A 15,526-nucleotide genomic window follows, 5' to 3' on the forward strand; every position below is an offset into this window, starting at 1 on the left:
AGGGTTGGAGTGGAGGATTCCTGGATTCCAGGAATATGATGACAGTCTGAACAACACAAGATCCCATCGGGAGAGAGAGAGAGAGAGAGAGAGAGAGAGAGAGAGAGAGAGAGAGAGAGAGAGAGAGAGAGAGAGAGAGAGAAACAATATTAGGGTTGAAGCCAGAATCATCCTGCTCATGGACAATGTAGCAAGTCTTGGACAGGTCATTGTCAAACTGTCAAATTGTCAACATCAACACTGAGAGTTTTTACTCGGTTTTATACAGAATGGATTTTTTTTTTTGCAAGGATATTAATGGAAATGCTTGGTCCACAAAAACAGCATACACTACATTTAATGTTTAAGGGTTTATAATGGATTAGAAAACCTCAGATGCAACACTTTGGACACAAATGAGGAAATAAATGTGATTGTTAATGAGTCACCAAAAGCACATGGTAGATAGATCTCCAAACCTTCTATCAGAATTCTCTTCTCTTCCATACATAGTTAACTTACAGAACAAAGAAACCCCGATCCTGGTATGGTGTCCAGTCCCAACAGAAGTCTGGTGATAGAAATCATATAATCTTTCACAAATGACTGCAATATAAGCAAAATACGTATACATTATGTATGTGAGGTACATAGAACAGTGAGGAGGGTAAACACATAAATATTTCTGAAAAAATATATCACTTCTGCAAGCCTCAATAAAATGAGATAAAATACATTTCAACTTTTTCAATAGCCATTTAAAGTTAAGCTGAACCTAAAGAAATATATGAAATACTTGTTATTTAGAGATAACATGTATGCTCACATTGGCTTACTAGACATGATACTAACATTTTATATGGCTTAAAAACAACACAAAAGTCTCTAAACTGAAATAAGATGGTGAAATTAATAACTATTAAAATAAGGTGTTAAAATATTTCAACCAATCTTTTCTCTAAGATTAAGCTACTCAATGCCAGGATAAGAACTATTTCTAGACTTCACTTTATTATTCTTTATTACATATATTCTTTCCCAAACTACTTTATGTTAAAATAAATCTCTTTAAAAAATCATATTTTCTTAAAATAACAATGCATATTACTTCATTATAGGAAAATAAACTATACTATTAGCAAGTATGTACAAACACCATCAACAAAAGCCATCCCTAGGAGTGGGATGCAGCTTGTTTAACATGCACAAGGCTCTGGGGTCCAATCTCAGCATCAACAAAAGACGAAGATCATTCTCAACAGTTCAGAAGTCATTATAATCAACCCAAAATCCAGGAGAATAGAAATTATTTTCTAGAATTTGCTAACTCTGAAATCCACTAGTTAAGTGTAAAATAGTAAAATAAAGTTGTAAATTGTAGCTAGAAGAATTTTAAGTGAAATGGAAAAGTTTACCAAAACAGAAATGAACCTAATCTAGCAAATAAGTTTTGTGGTATCATGTAGTGTTTCTCTCAGTTATATACATACACATTCAGATAGATGCAGTATATATTGGATTAAAACCTGATATATAGCACTGACTCTGATATAATTCTGAACTTAAAATACTGCATTTATTTATTTATCTATCTATTGGTACATGTGTGCCACAGAGTGCCTGTGGAAGTCAGAGGGAAACTTTGGCAGGTGGATTCTGTTCATTTACAACATGGGTCTCTGAGATGGAACTCAGGTCTTCAGGTTTCACCACAAGCACCTTTTCAACTGCACCATCTTGTCGGCCCTAATTCAAAACTCTCAAACTCTAATTGAACCTTTCAGCAGAAGTTTCAACAAACTACTAACTTCCTTGTGTCTTGATAACATGAAACAAAAATCAAACTAAAGAAAGCTTAAAATGGGTCTCCACTTCCATGGTTACATTCTATCACATGGATGTAGGAAGGACTCTCACTTCAGAATAGTAGCTGAGCACTTCTCTGTGATTGCTACAAACTCTCAGCTTGACGATTGATTGACATCATCTCAGTTGAAGCTGAGAGTTTGCATTAAACACCTGTGCTTCAAGCACGCTTAAAACAAAAGAAAGAAAAAACTAGGTTGTACTTTTCTCTTCAAGAGATAAGCACATGCATATTTGGGGTGCTTGGGGTACTGGCCATGCCTCCTGGGTTAGCCGGATAAATTATCTGGAAACATTATTACAAAGCCTTAATGCTGCTTCATTGTTTGCTGTGGCACCTCTCCAGCATAAGCAGGCTGCTCCTGACACATGTGAGCACACACAGGGGCAGTTAGCCTAGAGGCCAGCAGAAAATCTCCAGATAGCTTTGGATTAGTTCAGTCAGGCGGGCAGTTGTAGAAGACTGCAGCAAATACATAATCAAAAGCAATGTGGACAATAAAACATGAACGGGCTGAACTTGAAACTGATGTTATGAAATAAATCCTTCATGAATATACTTTTTTCATTTTAAATGGAAATGCCTATTGATTATGTGAATAACGAGAGAACAGGAAACATGACGATTATTAGCTGTGGGCAGAAACAAACAAAAGCAGACTACGATATATGTTCGTGTGAAAATATATGGATTTTTTGATTGCTCTGGATTGCTGTACAGTGCATAAACAGCAGTGTTACTTTGGCATTCAGGGACTATCTAAATGACTCTGGGTTGTAAAAATGTTTCTTCTATTTATTTAAAGTGAGCAGAAATGATCAGATATTTAAATATCTTCAGTTTATAATACTAACAGCTTGCTATTTTGTTTAACATCTGAAAAAAAAGAAGTACTATAAGCAAAGCTACTTTTGGCTTTTTGCTATTTTTCTTTAAAAAAAATCAAGTGGTTCAGAGGCATGTTTGGAATCATAAGAAAGTACATTAATACATTTCACAGGAAACTGATATCCAGGAACACCGAGAAATAATTTTAATACACTTTTATTTTTATTACTGTTACTGTTACTATTGATAGGGAGGAGCAAGAGAGAGACAAAGAGAGACTCAGACAGGCAGTTAGAGCTAGAAAGACAGAGATGGACAGAGATAGAGATAGATAGCTCATAAATGCATGTCTAATTAGATGAGAAAACAGGGCACATACATATACACATGTATATGCATTTTTACTGAATCTTTTAAAAATTACTTCTTTTATTTTTGATATTATATTATAATTACATTGTTTACTCCACTTTCTCCTTTCAAACCTTCCCATATACCCCTCCTTGCTTTCTTTCAAATTTATGGTTGTTATATGTATTGTACATTGCTGTGGGATGGTCTGTATGTCAAGTGTGTTGCTGATTGGTCAGTAAATAAATCACTGATTGGCCATTGGCTAGGCAGGAAGTATAGGCGGGACAAGGAAAAGAATTCTGGGAAGTGGAAGGCTGAGAGAGAGACACTGCCAGCCGCCATCAGGACAAGGAAGATGTAAGGTACCAATAAGCCATGAGCCATGTGGCAAAGTAAAGATTAATAGAAATGGGCTAAATATAAGAGTAAGAGCTAGACAATGACAGGCCTGAGCTAATGGCCAAGCAGTTTAAATAATGTAAGAGTCTGTGTGTTTATTTTATAAGTGGGCTCTGGGACTGGCGGGACTTGGTGGCGGGAGCTGGAGAGAAATTCTCCAGCAACAGTACATAAATGTGTATAAATATATTTCTAAATACAACCAGCTTAATCTGTATAATATTACTTGTAAGTATAATTCAGGTCTGAGAACTTAACATCAGATCATATTTTTTTAAAAATTTTAATAAAATGTTTCATATCAGTATTTATGTGATTAAATAACATGGAAACATACTAAACTGTTTCAGGGCAACTTTTTTTTAACTTTTTTTTTTTGGTTTTTCGAGACAGGGTTTCCCTGTGTAGCTTTGTGCCTTTCCTGGAACTCACTTGGTAGCCCAGGCTGGCCCCAAACTCATAGAGATCCGCCTGCCTCTGCCTCCCGAGTGCTGGGATTAAAGGCGTGCGCCACCACTGCCCAGCTCAGCGCAACTTTTAAAAGTTCAAAGTATCACTACCACTCATTTTTACTTAAAATCTAAGTGAAACATAAAATAACCATTTCAAAGGAACAAGAGACCGCATACCTGATACAGAAGCGTGTCCAACATGCTGATGCTGAACACTCGTCCAGCAGCGAAAGGCAGTCGAAACATAAAGGCCAGGTTAGAACCTCGTTCTCGCTCTTTCTGTTCAGAATCAGAGGGAGAAGCTGTGAGTATCTATATTTTATTCACTGCTGTGTGGGAAAACTTTCTTAGCAAATATAAAAAAAGATATTCTTATTCAAATATTAATGATAAATATGCCCTGCCTTCTTTTAAAAATGATTTTTGTATATGTGCATATGAATATATGTACATGTGTGTGCTTAAAAATGAAATTTTAAATGTCTTAACAGCTTTTTTTCCATTAACAACTTTTCTGGATCTATTGGAACATCACGTAATTCAGAATGTTAACATCTTCATATATAAACATTTGTTCATGCTATAATAGATGACAAAATCTATTTAAACAAACAAAATAAAATAGTTGAATCAAATATAAGCAGTGGCTGAAGTTAACATACTTTATCATGATGCTTAGATTTGCCTAAATCCTAACTGGCAAGGTTATGACATCACAGGGTTGAGTTCTGAGAAAGTAATTTCGTCATACCACAAGAAGAGTTCTCACGAAAGGGATCAGTGCTCTACAAATCAAAGTCCTTCTATCATGTGCCAGCTTTGAACAAAAATGGGTGCCTTCGCTATTCCCTTCCACAGCAAGCACCTTAACCTGGGACTCGTCATACTCCACAACTGAGAGAAATAGATGTGTCTAAGCTCTCCATTCTATGGTACTTTGGGGGTAGCAGATCAAAGTGAAAAGGTATATCACACCCCATCTGATCCTCATGATCTCTTTCACACACATATTTACAGAGAAGCTTCTTTACATTTCCAAAAGAAAGCTTATGTACATGTAAGTATGCATGTATATTACGATTCACAGTAATTTTGTTAAACACAACTCTTTTGTTATTTGGGTGCCATGCTACAGACTTGAGAGGCTGAGGCAGGGGGAACAGAAGCTTGAGAACATCCTATTTTTACAGAAGACCTTGCCTCACAACAAAACAAACATCTATTATCTTCTTACTAAGGGCAGAAACAGAAACAAAGAGCAAATGTTACATGTATTAACAATTGAAAGAGGCACTGTAAGAGAGCAAGTTATCCTTGTGCTTACCACTCATTAACTTCAAAAAACACTATTGCTTTGCTGTAAGCTTTACTAGGGCAGACTGACACAGTTATGTGAATAAGAAATCCACTTCTTGAAGAAACGGAAGACCCCATTTTTAACGTAGCAAATTTTGGGGATCTAAAAAGAAAGAACCCCTCACATTCTCTTTAAAATGAGTTGGGGTCTATTATGAATGGCTATGTTCGTAAAACAAATGCAAATATGCCCCCAAATCTGAGGGATGTAAACTGCTGCAAACACTGTGACAATGGTTCTCAACCTGTGGGTCGTGACCCATATAGGGGTTGTAGATTAGATATCCTGCATATCAGATATGCACATTACGATTCATAGCGGTAGCAAAATTACAGTTATGAAGTAGCAAAAAGAAATAATTTTATGGTTGGGGGGTCACCACAACACAAGGAACTGTATTAAAGGGTCAGAGCTTTAGGAAGATTGAGAACCGCTGCACTGTGGGAATCAGTATGGTGGTTTCTCATACGGTGAAAATATAACTTCATTAAGGTGCTGCTGTACCATGTCTCATACCCAGTGGCTCTAAGTGAACATACCAGAGAGATATTTACACCTCCGTTGTTCATAGCTTCACTCTTCACAATGAAAACAGAAATATTTCAGGATGTCCATTAATAGGTATGTGGATAAAGAACATGAACCCAATCCAGATTTCCTCCTGCTTCTTCATTGTGTCAGTAAACCATTGACCTTGGGGCTATAACCTCTTCCTGTTGGATTTCTAATCAAAATACTCATACTCCCTTCTGTATCTAACCTTAAATCTGCTCACGAGTTTAATGTGAATACTACTAGGTTAACCTCAGTTATGAATATCCTATCATAGAATCACAACTTAACTAGTAAATCCTGGTCAAAGATAACTAATTTATCAATGAGAGAATGTGATGACTCCCTCCCCAGCTTATGTATCTATCAAATTTCCAAGTCTACCACTAGTACAGTGTTCTTTTATTTCTTCTGCTAAATTCTACTGCTTTAACACTAGCTAGATCTCAAATCTGACATTTTCCAACCTCAAATCTTTGTTAGCACAAGACAGACCCCATAAGCTGCTAATTAATTCCTCCTTCCTGGCAGCTCAGTGTCTGTTTATATATTGAGTCCATTTACCCTATAATTAGACTTTTCTAGGCCTGCCTGGAGAGTACAGAAGCAGAAATTCTGTGAATAAGAAAAAAGTTTCTTATCCACAGAATCAGAAATGTTTTGATCTTCAGAATGTGTTGTCAAACCAACTTAAATCTCCCACCAGCTTAGTGGGTCAGTGTTGATGTGCTCAGGTAAACTGTGATTTCTTCACGCAGATTAATCCTGCTGGACTACTTTTCTAAACCCAAAGAATCTCCTGTAACTTTATAAGAAAAAAATAGGTGATGCCTAAAAATACCTACTTTCATATGATTCTCCATTTCAATCACGTTATTAAAATCCTTTTCCAAATTTTATGATTGGTGGAGATTTCCATTTGTTAACAATGATGAACAAGTAGTGCATTATGACATGGCTTGGTGATCTACAGAAACATATTATCGGGGTGATGCTCCTTTGTTGTGATGCACCTTGAATATTGTACTTTGTTATGTGATATTTTGTTTGTGTTCTGACAAATAAAGCTTGCCTGGAGATCAGAGGGTGGAGCTAGCCACTAGTTAACCATAGAGGTCTGGAGGTCTGTGCAAAGAGGAGACAGGAAGTGATAAGGCGGGATAGAGACAGAATCCCGGCCCTTTTGGACTGGAGGAACAGAAGAGGAAGGAAGTCACTGGTGGCTGCTCCTCTGCTTCTGTGATATTTCAGGTTTTACCCACTATCTGACTCCTATTTTTTATTGATAACATTAATTATATTTACTCATCAGCACTTGATGTCCCTGCTCATGTTTCCTTACAGGAAAAATGAGATTGTATCGGCATTATTATCTCATTGTGATTGCAATAAAGAAAATACCTGAAGATGTTTTATATATAGTAACCACTTAGAAAATATTATATTCTGTCATCATTAGTTCTTTTAACATGTTCAATTGTACTTAGCCTTAAAGACTTCATATCTTTCTTCTGTAATGTTACTTCCCGTGATTTTACTGCACTGGTCTGGTTGTTACTGTAACACAACTGCCGCTTTCTCACAGAGGTTTGTCTGTCACCTTTATGCATGCTTTCCCTAGTTACACTTGAAAATGACCTTCCAGTACTTCCATTACACACCTGAAATATGTGATTCCTTACTTCTTTTTTTTGTTTATTGATTATATGTCTCCACTAGTCTCCATGTTCCATGACAGTACACACCATGCATTTGCTTCCTGCTCCTTACAATCATGTCAGAAACAGCATGTGGCCTGCATGCATATGGGCAATGAAATTATTTGAACAAATGAATTGTTCTACATTTAATAGCTGCTTACATCAAGATTTTACTAGAGATATTAACCCTTTTAACCTTCATAATCTACAAGCAAGAAATTAAAGGAAAAAATGAGGGATATACAATGTCTTTCTTCTCTCACTAGAGTTACTTAATGGAGGTCTGAAGTTATGAACGAGTGTACTGTTAATTTCTATTTTGCAATGTTCCATTTTTTTTGTTTTGCTTGTTTTGTATTTTATAAAACATACTAGCTATTTCTCCAATTGCTTGTAGCACAAATATACACTGTAATCCTCTTAAGAACCATAACTATGGCACATGAGCCACCTTTCCCTGGCTTAGCTCCAGATCTGTGTCCTTCAAACCTGCCTTCTCTGAGAACCACCTTTGACTGATTTTACACCACCCCTCTGCACATGGGGACCATCACAGAAAACCACAATGCAGAGATCAGTGGACCCTGGTGATCCCAGCCCCGTCGGGTATATCCACATACAGTTCCCACAGTTCCCACATCTATGGCTCTGGGAACATCACAGAAGAGTTGGAGAAAAGATCGTAAGAGACAGAATACCAGGAAGTCTCATGTGAAACTGTCACTTTTAGAAATGGCTGCATAACCAAGACCAGAACAGTGTTAATATCGTTGGGCGTGCTAATGCTAGAGGGGGAAAGTCCCACTCCTAGACAAAGGGCTAAATTAACAGCCGGGCAGTGGTGGCGCACACCTTTAATCCCAGCACTCAGGAGGCAGAGCCAGGCGGATCTCTGTGAGTTTGAGGCCAGCCTGGTCTACAGAGCAAGATCCAGGACAGGCACCAAAACTACACAGAGAAACCCTGTCTCAAAAAAAAAAAAAAAAAAAAAAAAAAGAACTAAGTTAATTAATCATTGTTGAGGAGAATTAGACTTTTTTTTTGGAATCCAATACAGAGTGGTCAGTTGTGAAACCTTAAAAATACAAATAACAAAAATGGACTCATTGGGTTGTATTTATGTATTTGTGCATTTACATATTTGTGCATACATATATATGTATATATATATGTAACAATAATAAGAAAGAAAAAAAAGGACTGTAAATTTCAGAATGGGAGGGGGCATTGAGAGGAACATGGAAGGGGATCATGGAAGGGGTTGGAGGGAGGAAAGTAAAGGGTGAAGTAATCTTATTCGATTTTCATTAAAACAAGGAAGCCAAAAATGCACTAATATCTCTGAAATGGGGACATAACTCAGAAGTAGAATACTTGCCTATCCACACAAGGCCTTCTGTTCCACCCCACACTAAACAGGAAATGTTTTCCTTCCTAACAGAAATCTGTATTCAAATGAAGCATCAATGATGACCTTCTATTTTCTTGATAAGCCTTTATCTAAAGCACATAAAAGAATTATGTGATACTTAAGTCACTGTTTAAAGATTTAAGGTGATTTAACGCAGTTGCTCACACCTGTCTTACTATTAGATTTGAGATCATGTACACATGCCTTTCTTGGAACAAGAAATTTAATTCTGGCAGATATTTTGTTTGCTCTGTGACCACCCAGTACCATATGGAATGAGATGACAAATTCTTGGATGTGATAGGATAGTGTGGGAGGAAAAGCAAATGAAGATTCATTGGAACAAATTATTGGCTTCTGTCTCCTCTCTTAAAAACCATTCTTTGACATGCTTTCATTTCCGCTCTAGACACCCTACAACTGAGTCCCTAACTCTAGTAGCTTGTATTAACATGAACCTATGCCACTTCTCTCAAAGTGCTTGCCCCAAAACATTCGAACTCGACTTGGTCTGATCGTTGACATCACTATCTCATTCTTGACAACCCTTTCCTCATTCACTTCTTTAATCTGTCTCCTTTCAGTCACCGTTTTATGAAGTTCAAGATAAATCTGTGGCTAAACTCTGTCTCCATACAAGTCCCTTCTTTTTTGTTTTAAGTGTGCTTCTTTGGTTGGAGAAACAGTTCAGCAAACAAAAAGCATCTGTCATGAAGCCTGACAACCCAAGTCCAATCCCCGAGATCCCAATGGTGTAGGAAGAGAACTGACTGCATGTCCTTTGATCTCCACTCATGCATGTCCATGTATATGTGCATCAATGTCCATAATTCAAGTATGTATATATATATATATATATATATATATATATATATATATATATATATGTGTGTGTGTGTGTGTGTAAATATAAATATACATTTATATATATATATATATATTCATTCACATAGTACCATCCATATAATACATACTAAAATACTGAAGAACTTTAAATGAATGCCTCATCTACTTCACTAAAGTCATCTTGCTCAGAATTCTCCATTTTAATCATCACAATTACCCTGTCAGGCCTTCATTATCTCTTGTCTGAATAATTGGAATGACTAATACTTTTCATTTACTCCAAAGTGCTCTCTTTTGATAAGTATAGAATTATAATATCAACTGTACAAAATCTGATGGAGTCACTTTCTCCATGTCCTTTGGCATGTTCCAGCTTCTTTTCCTCTACATAGAAACTCCCAAAGCCAGAGTTTGGGCAGCCAGTGCCTGCTTCCACCATCTGTCCAGGGTGCCTGACGAGGACTTCTCAGTCAGAGCTCCTGAGGAGTCAAGTAGTTATCTGGTTAAACCCTGAAAATTCATTTCTTGTGTCTGAGTTCCAGCACACCATGGAGAATACTCTCCCCTTACAAAACACATTGATTTCCATAGCCTCCCTTGAGCTCTCCATGTTGTCCACAATACCTCTGATGTTCTAAAGCTGAAAGGCCTTCATAGGGAGGCTATTCTGTTCAGTGTGAGTAGTTCAGTATTTATCATTTGCTACCTTTGTGCTCTCAACTCTTTTAAAGGTAAAAATGAATCAAAGACTCTGCAGCAGTCTTTTTTGGCCTACTGGCTATAAACACAGTAGCAAGTAAAGCCTTGAACAACTGACCCAATCCTGATGAAAATATATAATACGATCACTTTTGTTACCTAGACAGAAGGCAGATACATTCAGTAAATTATTCTCTATTGATGCTGTTTCACTGTATCTAAAAAGTAGAATTAGTTGACAAAATCCATCAATATATATTTTATCTACACCTGTCTGAAGAACAAAAGCCCACATGGCTAGAAGTTACAGGTTGGTGGGAACTAATACATGCATACGATACAGAGACGTCCCACTGAGACTACATGAACTTATTAAAGCAAAGACTATAATTGTAGATGAGTATAACATTGCCTGTCTGATTCCTTAAACGTAACCTTGCCTGTGTCCAGTTTCATGATTTAATATGAGTGAGAAATGCATGGATGAAATTTAAGAAAATTTGTTTGTAAAAAGTTCATACCATAAGAAAAACTTGAATATAATTATTACAAACATGAATAATTAAAGGTGCTAGAGAACTAACAATTTTACAAAAAGAATGAAAAAGATTTGAAATGTCAACATTCAATGAATGTGATAATTTGATTCTGAAAGTGAATATATCATAAAATGAGTGATCACACAAGGACTACCATTTCTAGGTTCTCATTATATGACTTAAAATAATTTAGAAAGAAGCTTAATAATTGCAAAATGAAATATGTTTACATGTAATAGAGAAATTTGTTAACTGAAAATGATAAACTTATTATCTGAGACATTTACTGAACACAAATGTGGTTAGCTTGGGATAAATATGACATTAACACAGAAGGTTTCAGGTAACTTCTGCCTGTAAGATATGGAGAAAGATTATTCAGGATGCACAGGTGTGTTCGTTTTTCAATGTATTTATATGTTGCTGTCGTGGCTCGAAAGTATTTTTTTTTCCGTTTATACATATTTTTAAGATATATGTTTTAGTTTTATTTCATGTATATAAATGGTTGTTATACACATGCATGTGCATTACATGTGTTCCTGGAGTCTACAGAGACCAGAAGATGGTAGCAGATCTTCTGAAATTGGAGTTACAGACAAGTGCAAGTCACAATGCTAGCACTAGAAACTGAACACAGATATTTTGCAAGAGCAGCAAGTGCTCTTAACTGCTTAGATATTTCTCCATTACCCACTTCCAGAGTTTTTAAGTCTCTTTTTCTTTTCTCCATTTGAGTCTTGATGTGAAGTGTTTCTATCTTACTACCCTCCCTCCTATATCATAGAACTGAATGTCTTCTATTTCTGGATGAAAAATTAGTTTGTGCATTGCAAACTAGTAAGAGAAAAAAATAATGAAAGAAATGAAAGTGCTAATTAACCTAGAGCAGAAATAGAAGGAAATTAGTTTTTTTAAAACACCTTGTTTAACATATATATATATATATATATGTATATATATAATATATATGTATATATATTATATCTCATATATATATTCAAATCAACATATTTCAAAGATATTTGTCACTCTAGATTGAAGTTTTCCATGACTCACAGGAATTTTCTTTGTGTTTTATAACGCTATCTATCTACCTTTCTCCTTTTTTCCTTTCTATCATATACCTATTCATCTTTATGTTAATAGATAACTAACACTCCTTAAAGTAGCATTATATGTACTTATTTAATTAATATTTAATATGTATTTTAAGTTTCAATACTGTGAATCAACCACGTGTCACATCAATCCATCGTTTCACTGCATTTGAAACCTCAATATTAGCAGTTTTAGTATAAGGACATATGCGTTCATCTTCAAAAATAATACAAGGCAACTCTGTGGAATGTTCCACAGGAAGTATCTACATTATGGCCATTGTAAATGGACCTCTAGGGCTGCTCACGGCCTAGTTAGTGGCCCAATGTGAAGATCTTAAACCTATTATTTTAAAACTTAATTCACATATTAAAGTTGTTATTCATATAAATTATATTTATCACCTTTTGTAAAGAAATAAAAAACTGTATTTCCTCAAATTAATTTGAAAAAATATATATAAGGAAAGAATAAATAGTATTCATAAGAAACAGTATATGAATCTATACTAATGGATCAAACCCAATACTGGCATTTAGTACCACAATTCAATTTAGCAATTATAGTCTGATTTTTTATGAATAATTCAAAAATTCAAGTTAGTTGTCTGTACAGAAAATAAAATGTTGGACAATATTTTCTTATGCATTTTTATATATCTATGTTACCCATCAAATTATAATTTCCAAGTTTTTTGTTCAATTTTAAAACTGCCAATGTTTGCCAAGGCATTTTGTGCACATGCAGTGGTTGCCCAATAAATATTCATTTCCTTTAATTCAATCTAATTTAAGTTTAATTTAATTTAATTCAAGTTTGAGTTAAGATGATGCACAAAATTATTCCTTGTTGATTTTAAAAAATGAATATATGCTAAACAAAACTTTAACTTTTTTTTCCCTATTGCTTCTACACAATTCATCTCTAGTTATTAGTAAGCCCCCATTTTGGCTGTCCAATGACTACCAATGTTGCGTGTAGCCGTTTCCATTATGGTATCAATGTCCCCCTTCCCCACCCCCCCAAACTCCCACCCCCCGCCGCCGCTGTTAAATGGATACAGTACCTGTCTCTTGTTAAGTTGTTGCACTTACTGCAGAGAACTCACAAGTTATAGGGCTCCTAGCTCACATGGCTTCCCACTTTATCACATGAGCTACATGTCCCAGGTGACTTCAAGCCAAAGGCTTTTCTGCCCATCCAGATAGAACTCGGGACTTTTCACAGTTTCTCCAGTCTGATAATACTGTGATCCCCTCACAGACCACATGAAAGCACCTACTGAAATGCTATTTCATCAAAAAAGGACGCAGAGAAACAGCTGACAGGGAATGTCCAGATCTGGGTGGGACTCTGAGCACAGGGCCTTCTCAGAACTTATACCAGGACTTCTTTGCACAAGTATGATGAATTAAATAATTGGCCAAGTAATTGATATTGTAGGCTTTAACTCCTCTGCTGCTTGCAGGTGGGAAGGGCTTAAAGGACCAAAGTCACAACCTTCTAATCATATGATTAATTTTTCCTGGTGACTATCCCCAACCTGAAGCTCTTCCATGAGTCTAAATCTGGCAGGAGTAACAGATATGAATAATAAAACACACCTCCTCATATAAAAAAAAATTCTAAAATATTTTAAAACCTAAAGCCAGATGACAGGGACAAAGATCAAAAATATATTTTTAATAAGCCACACTGTTCATTTTACATTACCATTACTTAGTGAAGGGACAATAATGCCAAAGCCTCAGATGGAATGATATATGATGGACAGGATAGTTAACTAGAATGATAACACCTGTGAAAGCTCTGCTATGAAGATCATCACACCAACCCCATCACAACCAATCTACCACTTTGAGACTGCAGGGGAACAGACAAGACTTAGCAACTGCAGGACATAACCAAGGACCATCAAGACATTTTTGAGACAAATCCTCAAAATCACACTTTGAAAGTTGCTATGGACCAGTGATGCTTCTCTGTGTTCAGCTCCATTTCTATTTTGAACCTGAAGCTATTGCTGTGATGATGAGCTCAGAACTCACATTGCCACCTTTGTATTTGCTAAAGCATCAGAACCAGGAAAATCTCTGTAGCTTTCTCTTGCACTCTTCCTTTAAGGAAAATCATAGAATCCACCGAGGTGAATCCTTCTGAGAGTACTCGATAATGCTCTTAGTCTAAGGTCAGCATAATGGCTGAGTGGATAAAGTGCTTGCTACAGAAGCCTGGCAACTTAGGTCAGACCCCAGGAACCAACAGAGGAAGGAGAGAACTGACCATGTTGCCTTCAGTAAGGCACATAGGTAACACATATGCCTATATGTACACACACACACACACACACACACACACACACACACACACGAACACACACACACACATCTGCTACTAGTATATAAGATAAACATTTAAATTAAAAAAAGACTCATTCCATAGGTTTCTTTATAGATTCAGATCATAGAGACACAGAGGTGCCAGGACAAATCTTAAATAGGCATTGCAATATTTCCTTCATTTATACCTTGACGGCCTAAGTACAGTTTATTATTAAACATCATTTATTGTCATTGAGCTTTATTAGAGTCTATTTTAAGATTGTTATTAATAAGACAAAGAACTCCAAGAAAGGACTCCACTTTCTCCTTCCTGTATGACCCACAAGATCAATATTTAATATGTAGAAAGCGCTACTTCACCAGAAAAATCTCCCATGCCTCTGCAAAAATCCCAACTCCAACTTTCTGTCATCCAATCAACAAGCAGCTTTTCCACTTTCTCTAACTTCAATACCCTCACAAGTTTTCCACTCTTGACCCCTTTCCTGGACAATCTCATAGTAAATCTTCCTTTTAACCAAATGGGATTACACAGAATGGATTTTTGTGGGTGTCCCGCAGAGGGCCCTTGTTCAGTAACATAATTTCTTGTTTGTTGCAAAGATATACAAGTTTTAGTTTTCCCTATCTATGAAAAGAGGTAGAAAACTGGTTGATATACACTCAAAATGTATGTCATTGTTTATTAAAATGTTACATATAAATAACTGATACATCATTTATAATCTTAGTGCATTATGTGATACAACATACTTGCTTTTGCTATGGATATCCAAATAAAGTTTTCTATAATATTAGAAAGGATTTATTAGATGTAAATATGTTTCATTTTTAATTAAATGCTTAAAAATGATTAAAAAATCTCCATTTGTTTTCGTCTTTCTTATACTTAGTTCAAAATCATACAATTACACAGGTTTAGCCACCCATAAATGCTGAAAATATCATTCACAATTATGACATTTCTTCATCAAATGTTTTTGAAAATAATTTATGATAGAGATTGGGATCATGGTTTGTGACAATATAAGCAAACACAATTTATCTTTTTTGTATCATTCAAATAGTTATTAAATTAAATATTAGGCTGTTTCACCTTA

The 15,526-nt window shown here is 35.8% G+C and overlaps 1 protein-coding gene across 5 annotated transcripts in view; it reads right to left on the reverse strand.

Annotated features, from left to right (window-relative positions):
• Positions 1-15,526, reverse strand: part of Kcnt2 (potassium sodium-activated channel subfamily T member 2) — a 258,356-nt gene that overhangs the window by 40,347 nt on the left and 202,483 nt on the right. For all 5 annotated transcript variants that reach the window (XM_059280315.1, XM_059280313.1, XM_059280314.1 and 2 more), the window contains 2 exons: positions 4,057-4,158; positions 502-585 (listed from right to left, as the gene is read on the reverse strand). In XM_059280315.1, the coding sequence (XP_059136298.1) occupies positions 502-585; positions 4,057-4,158 (186 nt within the window). The remainder of the gene's footprint in view (positions 1-501; positions 586-4,056; positions 4,159-15,526) is intronic.

Source organism: Peromyscus eremicus, chromosome 15 (genome assembly GCF_949786415.1).
Source record: "Peromyscus eremicus chromosome 15, PerEre_H2_v1, whole genome shotgun sequence".
In the NCBI taxonomy this organism is placed as follows: domain Eukaryota; kingdom Metazoa; phylum Chordata; class Mammalia; order Rodentia; family Cricetidae; genus Peromyscus; species Peromyscus eremicus.